Below are 22,999 nucleotides of genomic sequence, written 5' to 3' on the forward strand. Positions count from 1 at the left end.
GGCCGACAATGCCCAAAAGAAAGGCCTCTGGTTTCTTAAGAAAGGTATACTTACCTTTTTCAGTTCATTATAGATCATTTCCCAGAAAGCCTTAACCTTTGGGCACGTCCACCAGAGGTGAAAGAATGTTCCCTCAGTTTCCTTACATTTCCAACATTTATTGTCAGGCAAATGGTATATTTTTGCAAGCTTGACTGGTGTCATGTACCACCTATAAATCATTTTCATAATATTTTCTTTCAAGGCATTACATGCCGTGAATTTCACACCAGTGGTCCATAACCATTCCCAGTCAGCAAACATAATGTTATAACCGATGTCTTGTGCCCACTTAATCATAGCTGATTTGACCGTTTCATCCTGAGTATTCCACTTTAACAGCAAGTTGTACATTCTTGAAAATACCTTGGTCTTAGGTTCTAACAATTCCGTTTCTAATTTCGATTTTTCCACCTGGAAACCTATTTTTTTATCCATATTAAAAACCTCTCTAATTTGGTAATAGTGTAGCCAATCTCACACTTTATCTTTTATGCTACGTCCTGTATTGATACAGTTTTGTTCTGTATTTCAGGTCCTCTCTCTTGGGCAGAGAGAGAGAGAGCTCACAGCAGAGCAGAAATACAGGACAAACTGTGTCCTGTATTGATTCAACACAGGACCTATAATTTTACACTGAAATACAGGGCAATCCTGTATTATATAAGACGGGTGGCAACATTAGTTGGGGCAGATGAAGGTATCTGGTTGTGCTGATGTAGCATGGCATTTCTTCTTCACTGCGCTCCTCCCAGCGGTCATTCTTTCTTTGGTCACTACCGTGAATACACCACTTGACCTCCTGTCTCCAGGCACTGCTGTCGTCTGCAAGAGGTTAGCACAGGCGGGATCGCTGTTGACAACCTTCGTGTCATATTTGTAATGCATGGTTGGTTTGCCTAGCGCCTAGCTCTTCCATTCTGTGTAAATGACCAAGCCAGAACAGCCCTGCTATGGTTTTATATTTATTTACATACCTTTCCTTTTTCCCTGACATGGAACCAAACCAACGCGGAACCTTTCACTTCGCGCCCCGCGTTTCCACTTCAACCCAGAAGTACGCCGTACTGGAGCCGCGCTCTGATTGGCTCCGAAGTGGAGCGCGCGAGGGCTCCTGGGCGCAGTTGCCGGGGTGACGGCGGCGTTTGCGCAGCGCCCGTGCGTGCGTCGTTCTTCTGTGCCCGCCGCTGAGGCGGGAGCGGCGCTATGGCCAGCGTGCACGAGAGCCTGTACTTCAACCCCATGATGACCAACGGGGTGGTGCACGCCAACGTCTTCGGCATCAAGGACTGGGTCACTCCGTACAAGATGGCGCTGCTGGTGCTGATCGGCGAGCTGGGCCGGGCCGGGCCGCACCTCAGCCTGCTCGAGAGGCGGCGCCTCAACCGGCTGCTGCTGCCTCTGCTGCAGGTGGGGCGGGGGAGCGGGGGTCGGGGGGCGGCCGGAGTGGCCACGCTGTCAGACGCGGGTTTAGCTCTGTCCCTCATGCGCTTAATTCCTCTCTCTCCTCGCCGCTTATTATCCAACACACACCTGCATTCACGGGGGCATCAGATTCGTGCCCGTGCGGACTGTCGTCGGTGAAAGCTTATGGTTTGTTATTTGTGTGCATTGATATGCCACCTTCATCTTCCAAGGAGCTCAAGGTGGTGTGTGCCTGGTTCTCTCTCCCTCACAACACCACTGTGCGTTAGCTTAGGTTTCACGAGAGGTGTCAGGGTTTTCCTTTCTTTAGCTCTGACAGTTCTCTTCTGCTCTTAAGTTTTCTCTTCACTGGAGATACAGTGGATGGGCATTGGGAGTAGGACTGCCTTTGATGGCAGTGCCAGAGTGACCAGGTGAAGAAGACAGGGCTGCTGCACCTTCATAGCTGCAAGGAAGGTGGAGTTTCAGTAGGGTTCTTTGGATGCATAGGGAGCTATTCGTTATTTTTCTTTCCTTCATTACCCAGCTTGGGAATTCTTGTAGTGCAAGTGCAACAAGCAAAGTTGGGCACGTTCTTTCCTGTAGTAGTATAGATGGCCATAGATGTTGGAGCTGGTACAGTTTACTTTTGTATTCATTTAGAAATTGCTGTTAACTATTTCGTGTTTCCCCATGTGCTTTATTTAGGGGCCTGATATGACACTGTCTCGCTTGATTAAGGCTATTGAAGAATGCTGCCCTCACTTAGCGAGTTCTGTTCAAATAAGGTAAGTTCATTTGTTCTTTCCATAAGCATAATTGAGATGAGAGTTCTTAATCTTAACCCTCAATACTTTTCAAGCAGAATTAAACAAGTATGTAGTTAAGGACATGATAAATTGACGTAGTAGTAGGTTTAGTGACCTTTGATCTAAAGTTCGCATTGTCTAAGTAACCTGAAACAGAGTAATGTGGCTGTTTAAACAAATGGGCAAACCAAAGGGCAGTGCCAGTGGCGTAGCGTGGGTTATCAGCACCCGGGGCAAGGCAAGTAATTTGCGCCCCCTAACCCGTGGATTTGCGCCCCCTAACCCGTGGATTTCCCTAACCCCCAGATGTTGCGCCCAGTGCGGCCGGCCCCCCCTGCACCCCCCACGCTACGCCACTGGGCAGTGCAGAATGTTCTGGTTCAGTATGCAGTAAGCCAACAAAGCCGTTTTCCAGGAAACTCTATTTTATCAATTCTCCAGCCCAATTTTCCTGCCTCTCCCTCTCTCCCTGCCCTTAATAGTCAATATTGCATGGCCACTCAGCATGCTCAAACCTCATTGGACTGCTTTTTAGTTTCCCCCCCACTTTAGGGTTCCCCCCTCCCATCCCCCATCACGTGCAGGTGTACTTCTACAAACCATGGGTGTGAGCAGTTTCCCCAAGCTTGATGATGCCTCTTCTTCCAGGGGTCTGCTTGAGTGTAAAGTGGTACCTCGGGTTACAAACACTTCGGGTTACAAACTCTGCTGACCCGGAAGTAGTAACTCGGATTGCAAACTTTGCCCCAGGGTGAGAACGGAAATTGCGCACTGGCGGCAGTGGGAGGCCCCATTAGCGAAAGCTTGCCTCAGGTTAAGAACGGTTTCAGGTTAAGAATGGACCTCTGGAATGAATTAAGTTCGTAATCCGAGGTACCACTGTAGTTCTTTCTTCAGAGTGTCCAAGCCTCCCACTCCCTTTTCTAGTTCATTCCGCTCACTAGTCAGTCCTAAATCCCAGCAGGTCAGATCTTAGAGCTGCCTAAGGGTTCCAGGGGAGGCTCTTCTCCAACAGGGGGCAGGTTTATTCTGCTGCAATACTCTTGGCAGGCTGAAATTGAGGGCTTCTATGCCTCTACAGGTGTTTGGCTCTGTCTAGGCCCAGCCTGAAGAAAGCTTCCAGTGTGGAAGCAAGAACCATATCCAATCTCTGTAGAAGCACCTTGTTTAGGCATCCAGCCTATTCCCTCCTCTGGATGTTCATTCCTCTCCCTAAGGCTTTTTATACCACCCCCCTTCATTCTTCATAAGGCACAGCAATAGGGTTTCCTCTCTTCCACCAGACAGCTAATGGAAAGTGCTCCTACCTCCTCCTACAGCTGGAGTCTCCAGACAATGTCCAGTTATGGTCTCCTCAGGAGCCATTGCCTGTTGGTGTGGAGTGAGGCCTACTTAAAGGGCCAAGGGCCAAAAATGCCTGGCAAGTCCTGACAGCCCTCCACTCTCTCAAGCTCTCCCAGTTGAATGAATAGGTCTCTGCCATATGTATTAATTTTGTATTGTATTTAAAGTAATCTGTTGTTTTTAACTCTTTTTATTATATTTTCTACATTGAAATGGGACATTTTTAGAAGGTGATTAATACACAACAGTAAATACTAATTAATGCAAGAATGGTACTGCTTTGGCTACATCAGAATAGGCACTTGGAATTTAGAACTCACTATGAATATGTATGATGGGTTTAGCTCACTCCAGACATCGCTTATATCCTGTTCTTTAAAAATTTGAAGCAGTTGCATTTGTTTATATAGGACTTTATATAACGTTTATAGAAAAGCCTTATGGGAGGGGAGTCACACCACATATGTCCCAGCTGAAATCTCCTTCCCCCAGAATGATCTCCCTTTGGGCAAATGAAAATAAGGATTGGAACATTGACTTATAAAATTTATTTTGGCAACTGTTGGGAGAAAATGACATATTGTTGAGGAGCTAAATAGCTACTCTGAGGGTTCTGGTGGGCACATGTTGTGTGGGATGGTCTTGGGAAAACAGACATCACTGCCCTCATGTCATATCACAAATTGCTTTGGAAGTCACTTTCAGAATACTGTTTAAAAAGTTCTAATAATAGAGTTAATTATGTAGTCCTTTGGATCCTGGCTACAGATTTGTATAAACAGATTTTGTTTTTTTTAAAGTCATTTATTTGAAGCTTTTTAAAAACAACGACATAAAGCTTTCTTTGCAAATGCTTGCTTATAGAGTTTTAAAGTGTGGAGAACTTGTCTACCTATAAATAAATAAAAAACTAACAGAGTAGCATGATGTATTGGTGTCATTTCTAGTATTTTATTATCCTCGTCCAAGTGCTCTGTAGACAGAGAAAATTATACAGATTGCTGAGCTGGTTGTTTTTAACCGTGTCTGTTTCTGGCCCTGTTCTTTGGCACATAATTCTTAAAATAATAATAATAATAATAATAATAATAATAATAATAATAATAATAATGAAATTCCAGATTGATCTAATTTTAATGCCACTTTCTAAATGAATGCTGCCCCCTGCCCCTTTCCCCACATTATTCTTTGGGGAGAGGACAATAGCTTGGTGGACTATCATATGGTTTGCATGCAGAAGGTCCCAGGTTCAGTTCAGGACATGTCCCGTTGAGATGATCAGGTAGCAAGTGATGGGAAGGGCCTGTGCCTGAGACTCCTGGAGAGCTTCAGCCAAAGTGAGTAGGCAGAACTGGGCTGGATGGATATGATCTGACTCTCTGTGTGGTGGTATCACTTGCAGAATAAAGCTAATGGCAGGAGGGGAGTTGAAAGATATGGAACAATTCTTTGATGATCTTTCGGAGGCATTCAGTGGAACAGAACCAGAAGTTCACAAAACCAGCGTTGTAGGTACTGTATCATTTATTATATAAAAACCTTGGAGAGCCTCTCTTTATCCTTAGGGGCTGCCTGAGTCCTGGGTCCGCAGTGCTCACCTCTTCTTCCTGGGCAGGGGAAAGAAAGCAGGGCTTCTCTCACTTTCCTCCTATTTTCAAGGTAAAGCTGTTTCTAACATTACAAAGAGTCATATGTGTAGCTTATCAGATCTGATGACATTTTGCACTGATAAGTTTTTTAAAACTCCAGCAAGCTGCAGTTTCCCAATACCTGCACGTTGCACAAAACATGGTTTTGATTAGTGACTTCAGTGTGCCAATTTTTGTCAGGTGAGAAGCAGCCTTTCATTTATGTTTTCACTAGTGGAGACCATGGAGGAAACAGTGTGTGAGGGAGAAAGAGGAAAAAGAAGCCTTTTGGTTTGAGATGAGGAGGTCTGAGAATTCTTTACTGTCTCATGGATACTCTTCTATAAAAGGAGTGGCTAGCAGAGAGGTCAGAAAGGAATGGGTGGGTTTATACATTTGCTGAAAGTCTGTGGGAGTAAAGGAAAACTGGAGAGCAAAGAATTCAGTTCTCTATGAGTTGAGTCTGTACTAGTTTCTGATCCTTATGCCTGTGAAGATATACAGAAAAGTGGGTGGGAAATGTTAGTTAAAATCTCAGAAGCCAATGATATGTTTGAATATGGCTTCTAGTGACTGGAGTTGCATGTTAAGTGAGCCACTGAGCTCCTAACCACTATTCATGACCAGAACAAGCTATGCAAAACTAGATGGATTTGCTTTGCTTAAGTTGCATCATTCATCCAGAGTGCAAAATTAAGAGTTTATTTGGGCATGTGATTTATTTTTATTTTTTAGCGTGGAGTATGCTTATCTTGGTTATAAGGACTGGCTCCCCATAGTGGTGTTATGTGGGTGCTGCAGGATTTGATGGCGATCAGGACATCTTAATACACTCCAAGAAACAGATCCCTCCCCCCTCTCTCTGTAGGCTTGTTCCTGCGCCACATGATCCTGGCGTACAACAAGCTCTCATTCAGCCAAGTGTACAAGCTTTACACGGCTCTCCAGCAGTACTTCCAAAATGATGAGAAGAAAAGCGGAGGAGACGAGACTGAGATGGAGCTGACCCACTGTGGGGAGCTGGAAGGGAAGATGGAGAAAGATGAATTTGATGGGCCTCTCAGGTAAGCTTCTAAGATTTGTTTCTACAACTTGTCTCTGCCCTGCTTTGATAAATAAATTCTCCCAGCAGCTTTTGTCAGCCTGGTGTCCTCCCAGATGTCTTAGGCTACAGTTCTCCTCAGCTACTGCCAGCACAGCCATATGACTCATAGGACTGTGGAGTTGAAAGGGATTCTGCAGTGCAGGAATTTCAACTAAATCATACATGACAAATGGCCATCCAATCCCTGCTTTCAAATCTCCAAGGAAGGAGAGTCCGCCACCTCTCATGGGAGTCTGTTCCACCGTCAAACAGCTCTTACTGTCAGAAAGTTCTTCCTGGTGTTTAGTTGGAATCTTCTTTCTTGTAACTTGTTTGGGCCGTAGCCTCCAGAGCGGAAGAAAACAAGCTTGCTGCATCCTCCATGTGATAGCCCTTGAGATATTTGAAGATGGCTGTCATATCTCATCTCAGACTAAACATACCCAGCTCCTTCAACTGTTCCTCATTAGGCTTGGTTTCCAGACCCTTGATCACCTTGGTTGCCCTCCTCGGCACATATTGTAGCTTGTCCATACTCTTCTTAAATTGTGGCGCCCAGAACTGGGCACAGTACTCCAGCTAGAGCAGGACTATAATTTCCCTTGATTAGAACATTAGACTTGACTTCAGTTAATGCAACCTAGAAGAGCATTAGCCCTTTTTGCTGCTGCATCACACTGTTGACTCACGTGAAGCTTGTGGTATACTAAGACCCCTAGATCCTTTTCACAGGTACTACTGGTAGGCCAGATATCGCCCATCTTATATTTGTGCAGCTGGTTCTTCCTGCCCAAGTGTAGAACCTTACATTGTCCCAATTGAAATGCATTTTGTTAGTTTGGGCCGAGTTCTCCAATCTGTTAAGGCCATCTTGAATCCCAATTCTGTCTTCTGTGGCATTAGCTACCCCTCACAGCTTTGTGTTATCTGCACGTTTGATGAGCATCCCTTCAATTCCTTCCTCCAAGTCGTTTATAAGGATATTGGACAGCAACAGGCCCAGGACAGAACCCTGTGGCACCTCACTTGTCCCTTTTTTCCAAGATAATGAGGAACCATAATTTGGCACAGCAAATCCATCCAGAATCTTGAGAAAAGGTCTCTCCCATCATCTGTGACTAGATCCTTCTAACAGAAAATGCCAGGAATTGAATGTAGGATCTTCCTCATGCAAAACGTGCTGTATCTCTAAGCTCATTTTCCAGCTCCCCCCACTCCTTAAGGCACATTATCTCAATCTTTTTTACAACAATCCTGGGAAGACATGTAGGTTGTCGATATTACACCCATATTGCAAATGAGGGGCTGAAAATGAGTGAGTGAGTGGTTCAGGCCAGAAGTAGTGTTTGACCCCCCCCATGACTTCTTCATTTATGATTCAATAGGCTGAGCATATTGAAAAGCCATTTCAGCCTCTTTGGTAGCCTTGGGGTAAGGTGGTTTTGTAATTATTAGCAGGCTAGAATTCTGAAGGAATTTCACAGTGGGTCTTTTGCTCTGTCTCAAGGGAGGAAGAAATATCTTGCAATGGCCCGCTGTCACAGAAGCAAGCAGAATACTTCCTCTCTCAACAGGTATGTTAATAGTTATTCTTAAACCTGCCAATCGGCTGAGCTAAAGGTGTGGCTTCTGGGGAGGGGGGCTTTTCCATGGTGGCACCTGGTTATTCCCAGACATGCTCCATTCTTAGTATCTTTAAAATGCCATGTGAGGTCTGTCCTGTTTCCTCACACCCTAATACCTATTCACTCTGTTGGAATTCTGAAACGGTTTTTAAAATAAAATATATTGTTGATGTAATTGACAATTTCAAAGGGCTTTGGATCCCAGCCTTTGAGTTCAGTTGCATTGACATCTGGATGCTAGAATGAAAGGTATGTTTGAGAGTCATTCTTGCTTGAATCCCTTAAGCCTGCTTTTCATCTCTCGTAATCAAATTAGCAAGAGCCTCTCTTTTGAGTGTAGCCTAACGAAGCTTTGGCTAAATCTCTCCATGGTAATTTGTAAACATGCTGTCAACCACCTTTTTCTTCTTGATATGGAAGGGATTCTTTTGCTGTGGTGATAATAAAATTAAATGGTTTTTAATCCCAGCAAATTCATGCTTGTCTTTGTCTGCTTGCTCAAGTGACAGGTTTTTAATTTAATTCCAGGCATCTTTATTGAAAAATGATGAGACCAAAGCTCTCTCCCCAGCATCTTTGCAAAAGGAGTTGAACAGCTTGTTAAAATTTAACCCAGATTTTGCTGAAGCGGTAAGTTTGGTTTGGTTTCCCCCCACCTAGGCAGTCTGGTGTAATCTGTACTGTAGCACACGCAGCAGTTTGGTGTTGGTAGTGCTGGTAACAGTTTTAGTGACATCTCTGATAAGGAAAGTGGAAAGTACTGTGGTTTGAAATTAGCCCACCAGATTCTTGGCCTCATGGCCCCTAGATTTATCATTGGGTGACCTCGCAACCTTTCACCAAATTACTGTGCTCGAAATCTGTGTTCAATGTGGCCATTGCAGTTGCCTCTGATCACTCACAAGCTGCTGTTTGCTGCTGTTTTCACTTCCAGCATTATTTAAGCTACTTGAACGGCCTTCGGGTCCAAGATGTCTTCAGTTCAACACACAGTCTCCTTCACTACTTTGACCGCTTGATTCTCACCGGCGCAGAAAGCAAAAGCAATGGCGATGAAGGCTGCGGGCGGAGCCTGAGATACGCAGCTCTCAACTTGGCTGCGCTGCACTGCCGCTTTGGTCACTAGTGAGTTGCTTCGTGTTCCTCCTGCTGCACAAGTTGGCATGAGATCTTATCTCTCCCCCACATCTGCGCCATTGCTGCTTTCCCTCTGAGAGATCTCATGTGAACTCAAGACGGCCCCACAAGATCTTGTGAGGGCATCTCAGAGCCCCTTTGCTGAGCGGCACTTGCCTGGTAAGCAAGGCGCAGCACTAAAAAGCTCTCTGCCTTTTGGGGGGAGGGGAAGAAGGCCCTCTCAGTATGCCACCTTCAGAAGGTAAGGATGTTTGCACAAGGGGGTTCCGGGGAGGTCAGGTATGCAATATGGTTTGTTATAGTTCCCTTCCTTAGTGGTAATGGTAACTGCAAACAAATAAACAAACAAAATAAACTAAAAATTGTAGTGATAAGATGATGGTAAAGAATCAAATAGTAATAGGAAATTGGAAAGAAAGTCATCACCAGCATTTTAATGGAGGGAAACATGAATAACATGATTTGTTCAGTGAAGTCAGCCTTTGAGTGGGCCCATTGAATGAATAGACTTTGACTTGACTCTGTTGATTTCTGTGGGTCCACAGTGAGCATGGCCTAGCTCGATGCAACCCAGACTCACTGAGTTTCATTCAATAATATCAAAAAAATTGATATGAAATGTAGTTATACAAATAAACAGCAACTGACAGGATTGCTCTGATTAAGGATGTTTCCTGAACTTTGTCATTCCAGTAATGGATGAAACGTTTTTAACACAAAGGAAGTGGTTATCTCGCTCACTTGTTCATTTCCTTGCTGTCCTGAAAATGAATCAACTGAGACTGAACGTTTCTCTAAAACACGATGGCCAACTCACCCCCTGAGCCCCCCAGCCAGACTTGAGAGCCAGCCACTTTTTCAGTGAGCCAAGGAGGGAGAAGGGGGGACCTCGGCGTGCCGGTGGGGGGAGAGGGATTGCCTTCTCTCTCTTTATGCTGATCTCCACACAGACATATCCAGCCGGTCCCTTGGCCTATTTTCCCAGCTGCTGTTGCTACCACTCTGCTTCTGCCTTCCGGAGCGGACCCCTTGCACTGTGGTTGCATTTCCGTGCAAAGGTCCCAGAGTGTACTGTGGATCAGAAGTGCTCCCCCCCCCCCAGCTCTTAGCATCAAGATTCTACTTATTGCTAACCCTGAAGTCCACTGGGAGGGGTGGGGAATCAACAATGGGATATGATCTTTTTGGCCCCTGACAGTTCCAGGCCCTGCTCCTACCAGATCCCTGGGTTTTTTCACCTCCCTGCCTGTAACATCTCGTTGTTGGATGAGTCTGCATGAAGAGATTCTTGGCTACCTCTGTGTTTCCTTTGACTGTAGCCAGCAGGCTGAGCTCGCCCTTCAGGAAGCTATCCGGATCGCTCAGGAGTCCAATGACCACGTCTGCCTGCAGCATTGCCTGGTAAGATGATGGAAGCTTTCAGCTGGTGTGACAGAACTGTTGCTCACTTCCTTTCCATTACTGGTGCCTTCACAGATGCTGTTCCTATTTGCCATAAACTCTGAGGATCGGACAGGCTGCAGGTCTACAAAAATCTTGGCTAGTTTTACTAAACGGCTTAAAATTGTGATCTGTTGTTTCCATCCAGCCCATGTTTCATCTAGTTTAAAAAAGGAAACGAAGAAAACAATTGACTTGTTAGGTTTTAAAGCTGATTCTTTGCCTCCAGCTGGTTCTGGCCGTAACATGTATGGCTGTGTAAAAGCATTCTTTTGCTTAATCTGTATTCCTTAACCATTTGAACACTGCACTGGGAGCTTAAATGCCTGTAGGAGTTTAAACTGTTCTCAAATCTTTACAGGCAAATGCCTTGGCTTTTATAGGTTTTCCTTCCCCTTTAATGGCACCAATCTGAGAGAGAAGATGCCTGCCTCAATGGCAGAATAAAATCTTTAAAGCTGTGAAACATCAGAAGCAGCATCAACCACTGTCAAAACCTATGACCATAACTCTGTGGGTCCCATTGATTTGTGGTCCACTGGCATCCATTCTTAATGCGAGGCTCCCTTTTGGCATGCTTGACTCCTGAAAGGCAGTTTGCAGGCATCTATAGAAGAGGAGAATCTACTGCTCCTCTATTGTGTCTGTGGACCAGCCTTCCCCTACCTGGTGTCCTCCTAATGTTTTGGACTACATCTCCCGTCGGCTCCAGCCAGCACATGCTGTACTCCTAAGCCTCTAGAAGGTACCAAGTTATGGAAGACTGATTTAAACTATTATGCAACATTCATTCCCCCCTTAACTCTTCACTTTCCAGAGCTGGCTGTACATCTTGGAGCAGAAAAGGTCGGACAGCTGTGTGCTCTTGGAGCACTCTGTGAAGAAAGCCGTCTATTTCGGATTGCCAGTATGTCTCTCCCACCCTTATTTATCCATTCCTTTGTCATTATAACCATTTTACGCAGCCCTTGGATTAAATGTGTTAAGGGCTGTTAGCAATAAGCAAAACTTCAGTTTTTACAATTGTAAAGGGCAATCACAGCAGATTTCCCTTTTTAAAAAATACATTGGATGCTTGGCTGCAGCCCTCCCTGGGAGAAGGTGCAGTAACTGGGGTGACACACCCAAAAGCACCCTCTTCGCAGTTGCTCCCCCAAACAGACCTTGTCCTTGGAGATGCCAGGGACTTCCTGCAGGCACTCTGAGCTGCATCCCTTCTCCAAACTCTGGCCCTGCGAGCTTGGCTCTTGTCGTTTGCTTGGGGCTCTCGTTGACTAATTGCTTCCCTTTTCAAATTCTGTGACTTTATTTTGTTCCTTTCTCCTAGTATTTAGCTTCCCTGGGGATCCAGTCCTTGGTTCAGCAAAGAGCTTTTGCGGGGAAGACTGCCAACAAGCTAATGGGCGCCTTAAAGGACTCCGACCTCTTGCACTGGAAACACAGCTTGTCCGAACTCATTGACATCAGCATTGCTCAGAAGATGGCCATTTGGAGACTGTACGGTCGCAGGTAGAGCAGACCCTTATTCATCTGCCTGCGCCCGCCTGCCGCGTGCCCTGATTCTGCAGGAATGGGGAAAGGCTGCTGAATGTGGTATTGGCCACAGACTTAGGCTTCCTGGTAATCTCTGCTGTCAGTTAAAAACAAAAGTTTCTAAAATGGGTGGGTGCAAAAATAAAAATTCTAAAACCCCGGAAGCTTATGGGCAACCATTCCTTCTATTTCCCGTGTTCAAGCTGTGAGTGCTGCTGCATATGTAACCATTGTGGCACCACTCATGCATGGGAAAGATTGACCAGCAGGCTTGGCAGAACCCCATCAGCTGCAGAAGTACCAAAAATCTGAATATAGTTGGCGGCCCCAGAGGCTTCATCTGCTCCCTGTTGCATGATGTCTCCCTCTTGTCGTAGGTTGCACCAGGGCTGCACAGCAGGCCCACACGCGCCAGGGGGGAAACAGCTTCAGGTGGGAGAAGCCAAAAAACAGCTCAATCCAACTTATTGTATTCAGTATATGTACAACTTGACTTTGCCAGAAGAAGATGCAGTGAACCTACAGAGAAGTCCCAAAGAACTGAGCATGCTGGAATGCTGATTAATTTGGCCTGGGTGGGTGGGATGGAGTATCCAAGAGCACCGGGTGGCAGCACCCCATGCTGCAACATTCTGTTGCAGATCTCACATGTCCCTACTAAACCTCAGCAGTTTGAGGGAATGCTGGAGAAGATCTCCAGCTGTCAGAAGCAAGGATTCATCGCCCTACAAAGTTTCTCTGTCATCCCCACAACCAGCAGAACTGAAATAAGCTCTGCAAAACTAAAATAAAATAAAAAGGGAACATGCAAAAATATATATATATATATTAAATGTTGCTGGCAAAGGATTTTATTTTATTTTTTACTGCAAAGTACACGAGATGCTTCTTCGCATAGCCCGAGGTGCTGGGTCTGTGGCTAGCATCCTTCAGCGCTCAAATCTTCCTCTTGCCTTAGCACCATGGCCCTCCAACAGGCCCAGATGTTGCTGAGCATGAACAGCCTGGAGGCCGTGAACGTGGGTGTGCAGCAGAACAACACCGAATCGTTTGCTGTGGTGCTGTGCCACCTGGCAGAACTACACGCGGAGCAGGTGGGTGGTGTGTGTGTGTGTGTGTGTGTGTGTGTGTGTGTGACTGCATGCTCTGGTTCCACGCAGTATTTGCTCTATAACTGGCAGTTCTTTTTCTTCCTGGAGGCTGGAGGGGAGAGGTCACTCTTCCCCTGAAGCAGCACTTTGGTTCTAAAAGGCTCAGAGGCCTAGGAATTATCTGTCACCCCCTGGGCTTCTCCTCACTGCTCAGTTTTTTTCACCAGCCTTTTGCTGTTCTGTTAATACTGTTACTGCTTTGTTCTGTGGTTTTTAATACAGTGCACGCTTGGGTTGCGAACATGATCCATGCGTGAAGCACGTTCACAACCCGCAGTGTCCGCAACCCGCAGTGCTGTGTCTGTGCACACGCAGGTTGCGATTCGGCACTTATGCGCAAAGCGTGATTTAGCACTTCTGCGCATGCACAATCGCCAAAACCTGGAAGTTACCCATTCCGTACTTCTGGGTTCGGCGCGGTGCGCAACCCGGAATCATGCGACCCGAAGTGTCTGTAACCCAAGGTATGACTGTATTACAATTTTAGTAAAGGTCTTGTTTTGATTTCACTTGTGATGGCCTTGTAATCCACCCTAGGGCCATTTGGCGAATGGGGGCTGCTATAAGTATAGATAATGTAGGGTTGTCATATTTCAAAAAGTAAAAACCAGGACACCCCGAAAGTTGGTGAGCCTAAATATTGTCGGGACATATGGTAGCCCTAAGATAATGTCTAATAATACATATTCAGGTATCGTCTGAATCTGCTGTGAGCATGCTTGCTTGCCTCCCTTGTCTGTCAGACTTCCAAGCCTTTTCAATCATCCTTAGGCTCCAGCCCCTCATCCAGTAGGGTTGCTTTTTCTCCTTGTGGCACTGCTATCCCACCCACCAATCAATTCAGCTGTTGCACAGTACATGCAGGAAACCAGTGGATGGTGCCCACTTCCAAGATGTGGCTGGGTTCTCGGTTTCCCATTCTGGGAAAGAGCAGCTCCCATCAGACCACCACCTTGGCGTCACCAAATTGATGACACTTGCCCATTGTGGAGTCCCCTTGTCAAGTGAACTCTGTGGTTGGATACTCATGCAAGTGTCGTATGTTTGATAGCTTTCCATGACTGCCCAAGTATAGCCATGATGTGCTTTGGGGGTTCCACCTGAAAAAGTGAGTCTAATGGAGAATAGGTCCCAGGTCCCAGAAGGTTCTACAGCTCCTGCTTGGGTAGAACCATTTTAAATTTTCCATTTCTGCATCTGACAAAGTAGGCCATACTGTGAAAAGAAAAAACACACCAAACCTGCTTTTCAAATCAGTTAATGGTGTGTTAATCAGTTATTTATTTTCAGGCTGTTTCATTTTGGGGCATTTTATATTTTCTATTTTTCTTGTAAACTGCTTTGTGTACCGTGGCAAAAAGGCAGGTTAGGAAATAAAAAAGAAATCAAATAAATAGTCAAGCACAGAGTCCAGTCAAAGGCAAGTTCTGTTAGGGCTCTTTCAGTGAGAGAGTTCTCACTTCCCTTGAAATCAATGTGACTTAAAAGCACTTCGCCTTAGCAGGATTGTTCCCCAAATCTTAATTTTTTTTCTTGGAGTCCCTATAGACATCATGGTTTCTGTTTTGAGAACCAATTTCTTGAACATTTACTTCAGTCTTGTCTTTCTGTGTATGTTTGTGTCAGGGCTATTTTACAGCAGCCTCTGAAATACTGAAGCACCTCAACGAGAGATTTCCTCCCAACACTCAGCATGCACAGGTGAGGCCCAATGTCTGGACTGTAAGCTCCTTGGGAGCAGAGACTTTTCTTTTTTATGACATAGGGATGATGATGATGAAGAAGATGAAGCAGCAGCAGCAAAGCAGCAGCACTCTCAGCTTGCTTAGGGTAGCATTTCTGAACAGTGCTGTGTCCAGGATTTGGGGGGGACCTTCTTAACCTCTTAAATTCCCATGCTTCACCTGGAGGAAGCTCTCTGCAGACTTGAGTGAGAATAGTTCTGGTTCCCACATCTCAAAAAGGCTAATGTACAGCTGGGGAAAGCCGAGCGGAAAAGGTGAAAAGTAAAACCCTACCCAAAATGTGACCAGGGATCTGGAGCAGCTCACCTGATGAATAAAGGCTAACATGGTGCCTTTGCAGTGCTGTTGGGCTCCCATCTCCCTCCAGCCCCTGCCGGCATGGCCAGCGCTCAGGGAAGGTGGGAGGTGCAATCCAGCAACATCTGGAGGAGCCACAGGTTCCTCTGCCCTGGTTTAGAGATAAGGCGGCAAATGATGCCATTATGCATGGTGTGAAGAAAGAAAAGTGATTCTCCTCCTCCTCTCCTTGGTCCTCCAGGGAAGGTGATTGGCATGAGATTCAGGGCAGGCAAGAGGAAGTCCTTTTCCACGCAGCACATGGTTAAGCAAAGGACTTGGACGAAAGAGTCTCTTCAGTAAAGGGACAGGGAGGGGGCTGCAGGGATGAGTGAACTCGAAAAGAGATGCCACCTGATCCAGGAATATCGGAAAGGATTTATGGGTGCATGGACGTGACACTGGTAACGCCAGACGACTGCATCCTGGAGGATAAGAATACCTGACCCAGTCTGCTAAAGCAAGCACCCCATCCTCTGGGTTCTGTCATGGGCATCTTGGCTACAGCACCCTTTGATTTGTGTCAGGCCAAAGAAAGCAGAACCTGAAATGTTAGTACCTCTGTAAAATATATACCTATATGAAGTTGGCATGTCATATATTTATGAGGTGTGTGTGTAAGTAAGATTCCTGTCCTGTTTCTTTTTAACCTGATCCGGAAATGTTCTTCTCCAGCTGTGGATGCTGTTTGACCAGAAGATCCAGTTTGACAGAGCTATGAACGATGGCAAGTACCATGTTGCTGGCTCCCTGGTGGCTGGGATTACAGCCCTGAATAGCACCGAGGGGGTTTACAGGTAAGAGATCACACACCTGCAGGAACAAGGGCCTCTTCTGATGTCCCCTTGAGAAGGGATTAGCATTAACATGGGATTCAAATGCCTGTGGGATAAGGCATTGTATTCCTCTTTCTTTCTTTCTTTCTTTCTTTCTTTCTTTCTTTCTTTCTTTCTTTCTTTCTTTCTTTCTACTTGTGCTAGCTTTTCCCACTGTTACACTGCAGAAAATAAAAATAAAAAATATATACATAAGACGTTTTGTACATGCATTAGTAATGCTTTACCGCATGAGTTGGGAAAAGCCTCATTGGCCCTCAGCCCTTGAGTGCATGGACTGCCAGTGCTGGATGTTTCACTTCTTTTAAGAAGAGAGAGAAACATAACTGGGATGCTTCCTTATTCCCTGTAGGCAAGGCCACAGATCTGTGGCAGACCACCTACTCTGTGTGCAGAAGGTTCCAGGTTCCATCCCTGGCGTCTCCAGGTGAAGCTGCACAAGACGCCTGTGGGAAACCCTGGAGAGCTGCTGCCAGTCAGTGTATGTATGACTGAGCTAGATGGAGCAAGGTCTACTATTTGTCTACCTAGCCAAGTATGGTCTTCTCTGGCTGGCAGCAGCTCTTCTGGAGCTCAGGCAGTCTTTCCTCGCTTGCCACCCAATGCCAGAGATTGGGCCTTGGCCTTCCTGCCCCTCTGCGTGCCCCCTCCCTCCGTAGCATCTGAGCAAGCTGCATTCTGCATACCATGCTGCTCTGGACCCGCAGTGTGAATGCTCTGGTTAGGGCAGGATGCCACCCGTGAGCCCATAAACAGAGGGAAAGCAAACAATTTCTAACTCCCCCTTTCTGAAAAGTCTGTTGCCCAGTGCCAATTGGCTCTTGCCATGGCGAGGTGACTTTTGCCTTGCTGAGTTCTGTGACCTTTCAGATGCGTTGGTGGGAGAGGGGTTGTTTGTTTGTTTGTTATTATGTTATGAATTTTTGCGTTTTTATACTGTAAACTCATCCTTTGATGAAGGGCAGTATATAAATTTAATAAATAAAATAAATAAAAATAAAAAGCAATTAAAATGCAATTAAAAACCACTATGAATATATAATATGGACACACCATGGACTGCCTGAATGAAACTTGCAGACCACAGTTTTGGAGCCCCTGCATTAGGGTTGAATAGAAACTATTGACGCTTCATTGCAATCCATTCTTTGAATTAAACTATTAGAAGTCTGTATTTTATTTTGAAAAATTATATCCTGCTTTTCATCATCTAGGTCTCAAAGCTGCTTACTATGATAAAAGCTGCTTACTGTGATAAAAAAACAAACAATATACAAAATTTTAAACATAAATTAAACCACAGAAATTTAAATTCCCAGATATTTTTAAAAGAACATGAGGAATTCATTTATTTATTTGGTTATTGTTTTTAATAGCTGGTGACAGTAAGGCGCTAAAATGTGGGGTACAAGTAAATAAAATCTTACACTTGATCCACCCAAAAACAATCACTTTGACATCCCTTTGATTTTGAGGGAAGAGATTTTGAGCACTTGAAACCACTGCAAATTGGACGTGCTTCAGACTCCATTTTGGGGGCTCCTGGGATTCTGTCTTCCAGAAAAGCCATCCTGCTTAAAGCGCAGAATCAAATGTCTGAGGCGCACAAACTCCTGCAGAAGCTCCTGATTCACTGCCAGAAAATTAAGAACACCGAGATGGTGATCAGGTAAGCGAGTTTCCCTGGGAGCCTTCTAAGAGCCCTGCAGCCGTGGGGTGAGGCTGGGGGTCCTGCTGGGCCTCTCTCTTTCGTGGGCCTGGGGGAAGCTCACAGGGCTTTCCTGTAGCAGCTCCCCGCATGCAGAAGGCTCTCCCCAGGGAGGCCCACCTGGTATCAGGGCAGCCCTCATTTCAGCACTAACAAATAATCTCTTGCTTTCCTGGCATTTTGGCAGCACCAGCATTTTGATTACATTATAAACATGCTCATGTATTTATTTATTTTTTTACTCTGCTTGTAAATCACTTCAAACTTTTATTTTATTTATATTTTATTTATTTATTTATTTATTTATTTATTTTAAAAATAAGAATAAAATGCTTGTGCATTTTTTTTTATTCTGCTTGTGAATCACTTCAGATATCTTGTAATGTGCTTCCTTTCACACTGCTTCCTCTCTTTTATTCTCTCCGTTTCCTGCAAGAAGGGCTGGGGCTATAATACCAGCCTCAAGTGCTGGGCAGGGCCTGTGGCTCGGTAGTAAAGCACCTGCTTTGTAGGCAGAAGGTCCCGGATTCCGTTCCCAGCACCCCTAGGTAGGAATAGGTATGTCTCCTCTCTGAAAGTATAGTGTCTAGGCCAGTGGTTCTCAAATGTGGGTCCCCAGCTGTTGTTGGACTACAACTCCCATCATCCCTAGCTGGCTGGACCAGTGGTCAAGGATGATGGGAGTTGCAGTCCAACATGGCTGGGGACCCAGGTTTGTGAAGCACTGGCCTAGATCAAGGGAACTAATAGCACTGCTCTATCCTGCCTTGGTCAGACCCAGTCTGGAGTCCTGTGTCCAGTTCCCAGCTGAGAAGCTGGAAGGTATGTAAAGGAGGGTGACCAGGATGGTCCAGGGTCTGGAATCCCAAGCCTTATGAAGCCTTACGGTTGAGGGAATTGGGTATGTTTAGCCTGGAGAAGAGGAGAGGGGATATCTGGAGGGCTGTCACATGGAGGATGGAGCAGGCTTGTTTTCTCCTTCTCCAGCGGGTGGGACCCGAACCAATGGCTTCAAGCTCCAACTGAACCTCAGGAAGAACTTTCTGCTGGTAGGAGCTGTTTGACAGTGGAATGGACAACCTTGGAATTTGTAGACTCTCTTTCATTGGAGGTTTTTAAGCAGAGGTTGGATGGGCCATCTGTTGTGGATTCTTTGACTGCATCTCCTGCATTGTAGTGGGTTGGACTCCAGTACATTTCTGAGCACAATTCAAAGTGTTGGTGCTGACCTTTAAAGCCCTAAACGGCCTCGGTCCTGTATATCTGAAGGAGTGTCTCCACCCCCATCATTCAGCCCGGACACTGAGGTCCAGCGCCGAGGGCCTTCTGCGGTTCCCTCACTGTGAGAAGCCAAGTTACAGGGAACCCGGCAGAGGGCCTTCTCGGTGGTGGCACCTGCCCTGTGGAACACCCTTCCCCCAGATGTCAAAGAGAACAACAACTACCAGACTTTTAGGCGACATCTGAAGGCAGCCCTGTTTAAGGGAAGCTTTTAACGTTTGATTCATTATTGTATTTAATATTGTGTTGGAAGCAGCCCAGAGTGGCTGGGGAAACCTAGCCAGATGGGCGGGGTATAAATAATGTTATTATTATTATTATTATGACCCTTTGGGCACCTTCCAACTCTAAAATTCTGTGGCTCTATGAAACCCTGGAGAGCCACTGCTGCCATACTTGACAATTGGGACCAGTGGTCTGACTTGATAGGCAGTAGCTTCCTACGTTCCTATGAGTTGGGTTTTCCCGCTCCTCTACTTACGCACACTCTTGTATTTCTTTCCTTGCTCCCCCCTGCATGACTTAGTGTCCTCCTGTCCATTGCTGAGCTCTACTGGAGGTCTCTGTGCCACACAATAGCTCTGCCCGTCCTGCTCCAGGCACTGGCTCTGTCCCAGGAATACCGCCTCCAGTACTTGGCCTCTGAAACCATCCTCAACTTGGCTTTCTCCCAGGTATCTTTGGCACAGGTGCAAGCAGTACCTGCTTTGTTCTTCCTGCTCCTTCATGCAGTTTTATCAGTGTGCCGTAAGGGGACAGCTCCTCACCCCAAGAGGCTTGCAGTTTAAAATTTGATGCACAAAAAGAAATAGTAAAACTACATATGCATATATGTTTAATACATTTATCAGTGTTTAATTCTTTTAAAATGATTGCTCTATGTTTTCAGGGGTTCTTATTTTTATCTGTAAATAAATATATATTTTTATGTATATAAATCTATAATAATTATAACAAAAGGGGGGATAATAGGCATTTATTTCATTCTCCTGTACTTGGGCTTAGTGAATGGCCCTGGAATGTGGGATCTAAAATAGCCATTCACCAGCATAATCTGCAGTTGGGACTCCAAATCCCATCAGTCCCGGCCAGCACAGCCAGCCATTGGGGATGGTGGGAATTGTAGTCCACTCACACCTGGGAGTGTCACAAGTTCCCCAAACCCTGTTTTAATTTCTACACAATACCTAACTCAGCAAAGCGAAATCTAAACCAGCAGGTGATGATCTCTGCCTGACGTTTGGGGGCTCCCGCTTCCCTTCCAGCTAATCCTTGGCATCCCCGAGCAAGCGCTGAGCATTTTGCACATGGCGATCGAGCCCATCCTGGCTCACGGGGCAGTGCTGGACAAAGGAGCCGCCATCTTCCTGGTGGCCAAGTGCCAGGTCGCCTCTGCTGCCTCCTACCCACCCCAAAAGAAGGTGGAAGGTAAGAACTCTCCTTGCACCTCCCCATCTCTAGTCCATCGGCATGCGAGTGGAACGATATATTGCGGGTGGGAGGACTCAGCCCAAGAGGCACAGGCCTTCAAGGGCATCCCTTGGGTACACACACCACCCTCCGCCCTCCGCCCAGGGACACAGTCCAGCCATGGAAGTGATATGGGAAGGGGACGGAGCAGGGCCAAGGAGAGGCATGGCTGGTGGAGGCTTGGTTCAGGCAGAATCCCGAAGGCCCTGATAGGCAGCTGGCTTTATAATCTATTTAATCAACTGCATTTTAATATATTTCACTATTTAATCTTTGAGGAGGGGTGTGTTTTTTTAACAGTTGGGCAATATATGGATTTTATGAAACAAACAGGCAAATGTTTAAGCAGCAGAAGGAAAACTTTTGCTCTTTTACGACAGCACTGGAGTCAGCTATCCTGAACCTCAACGAAGCCAAAACCTATTTTGCCAAGGTGGACTGTAAGGAGCAGCTCCGGGATGTCCTTTATCTCCAGGCCAGGCTCTTCCACAGCCTTGGCAAGCCCCAGGAGAGAAACCAGTGTGCCATGCTCTTCCGCCAGCTGCACCAGGAGCTCCCCGCGCGGGGGGTCCCCTTGATCAACTCCTTCAAATGAGCCCTTTGAGCAGAGGGCCTCATTCCAGAACAACAGGGCTCAGCGCCGTTCCGCTTCAGCAGGACTTGTGCAAGAGAACTCTCAAATAGATTGCCTCCTAAGCCATTCCTCTGCAGCAGCCTTTCCGAGACTAGTCCTGTCCTCATGTTTGGGCTGGGGCTGATGAGGCGGTAGTCCAAAACATCTGGAGTTTCTCCCCCACCTCCTTCCATTTATTATCATATGTCTCTTGTTCTGTGCAATCCTCAGCATTTGGAAATAAGTACCAATAAAGTTGTAGGTTTGGGTTTTTTTTCTTGCTACAAAGAAGGATGTTTCTGTCTGTCCTGAAATATGTTTCGCTTTGGCTGCAATTCATGGTTTGCTTGGGGATTTCCTGCCCCCCTTCTTCTTGCAGCTCAGACTTGAGCATTTGGCTTTACAAGTGGCTCCACTGTAGGGAAAGTCAGCTTTAGGAACACAAAAGGTTAGTTGTGTGGGCAGCTGATTGGCGACTTACTTGCGAATTGTGCAATTTCTTCATAAAGTGTGGGACTTCTCCCCGCCTCCCCTGTGTTTGGAAACACAGAAGTGCTTGGCTCAGAAAGGACTAAGAGCCTGTATGCCTGGCTTGGATGCAGTACAATCGCTTTCTTAAAATACTTCTAGGTTACACAAAGCATGCCATCCTCACCAGCTTCTAAGGAAAAGAACAAAATTTCTAGCTCTCGTGGATGTCTCAAGAGATCTGAAACCACATGAACAAAGGCAACCCCAGCTTCACCACAATAGTTTAAACAGTTCAAGTTCAAGGTGTTGATACTGACTTAAAAGTTCCTGTACAGCTTGGGACCAGGTTACCTGAGAGACTGCCTTATCCCTTATACACCCAGTAGGTGGCTGCAGTCGGCAGGAGAGTTTCTCTTGGAAGTTCCAGAGATCTCAGAAGCCCGCTCTGCAGAAACTCTGAGCAGGGCTTTTAGTGCGGCAGCTGCTGCTGTCGTATGGAATAGCTTTCCCCTCAAGATACAACAAACACTCATTATCCTCACTTCCTGGAAAGAGTCAAATGTATTTTTGTTCCAGCAGCCTTTCCCAGCTGCATAAATGGGTCTTCGCCATGGTTTTAATCTTCTAAATGCACTTGTTGCTTTTGTGTTTTTAATTGTGTGTAAATCACTTTGAGACGGAAGCTCAACCCAAAAATGTTCATAAAAATACATATGTTGGGGAAAACTACTGTAATGAGATAAGGGGGCTGCTCGTGCGTAAGCGTTTAAGCCCTCAAAACTTTGCCATCAGTTCCTAAACTCTCCCAGTCCGCGGAGCCATGGGTGCATGGCTACCTCAATCGCTGGCAGACTCCGTCAGTGGGCGCTTCCGGAATTTACGCCAACATAAGAGTTCCTTGACGGAAACTCTCCTTCTGGATTCTCTGCGTGACAGTTTCCTGCGCGGAGTAGGCGTCCCCAGCGGAGGTCCTGAGCCCTCCCCGCTGTTCTCACTGGAAGCATCTTGGAGCCATTCCTCCGCCTGAGTTTCTGCAGGAACTCTCCCTCTCCCCCTACTGGTTCCTTCCTCAGCATTCGAAGCTCTCCTAGCCTCCTTGAGCCCTTCCACCACCTGACTCTCCGATGGCAGTTCCCTGACAACTACATAAAAATGAATGTATTAGTGAAGATAGCTGGCAAAAATGTGCATGTAAGTCAAAGCTGCATCCCCCAAAAAAAGGTTTATTAGGAAAAATTCACATTAAATTGTTGAGAAATTTTCATGATTTTTAAAAAAAGAAATTGCTGTGGAAATGTGGAAAACTGAAGATAGGAAAAATAAGAAACTGAGAGACCTGAAACTG

General features: G+C 45.9%; 1 protein-coding gene and 1 long non-coding RNA gene across 3 annotated transcripts; both read left to right on the forward strand.

Moving 5' to 3' along the window:
- The first annotated feature begins 1,156 nt into the window (after positions 1–1,156).
- LOC310833957 (anaphase-promoting complex subunit 5-like) lies at positions 1,157–21,862 on the forward strand. 2 transcript variants are annotated; one of them, XM_083717170.1, is made up of 17 exons: positions 1,157–1,449; positions 2,152–2,231; positions 4,999–5,108; positions 6,093–6,288; positions 7,816–7,882; positions 8,462–8,563; positions 8,868–9,058; positions 10,390–10,471; positions 11,328–11,417; positions 11,838–12,019; positions 13,002–13,137; positions 14,821–14,895; positions 15,951–16,072; positions 17,673–17,780; positions 19,627–19,774; positions 20,366–20,528; positions 20,951–21,862. In XM_083717170.1, the coding sequence occupies exons 1-17, from the start codon at positions 1,246–1,248 to the stop codon at positions 21,163–21,165; spliced, it is 2,271 nt and encodes a 756-aa protein (XP_083573296.1). In that variant the 5' UTR covers positions 1,157–1,245; the 3' UTR covers positions 21,166–21,862. The 2 variants fall into 2 exon arrangements, with proteins under 2 accessions (XP_083573296.1, XP_083573297.1); XM_083717171.1 differs by lacking the exon at positions 20,366–20,528 and having other exon boundaries at positions 20,951–21,112.
- Positions 21,863–22,242: 380 nt separating this feature from the next.
- On the forward strand, positions 22,243–22,863 carry LOC310834305. Its single transcript, XR_014559170.1, has 2 exons — positions 22,243–22,369; positions 22,786–22,863. It is a non-coding gene; the product is annotated as an uncharacterized lncRNA (long non-coding RNA).
- The last annotated feature ends 136 nt before the right edge of the window (positions 22,864–22,999 follow it).

This window comes from Podarcis gaigeae (assembly GCF_964106915.1).
Source record: "Podarcis gaigeae genome assembly, chromosome: 16".
NCBI classification, from domain to species: Eukaryota; Metazoa; Chordata; class Lepidosauria; order Squamata; family Lacertidae; genus Podarcis; species Podarcis gaigeae.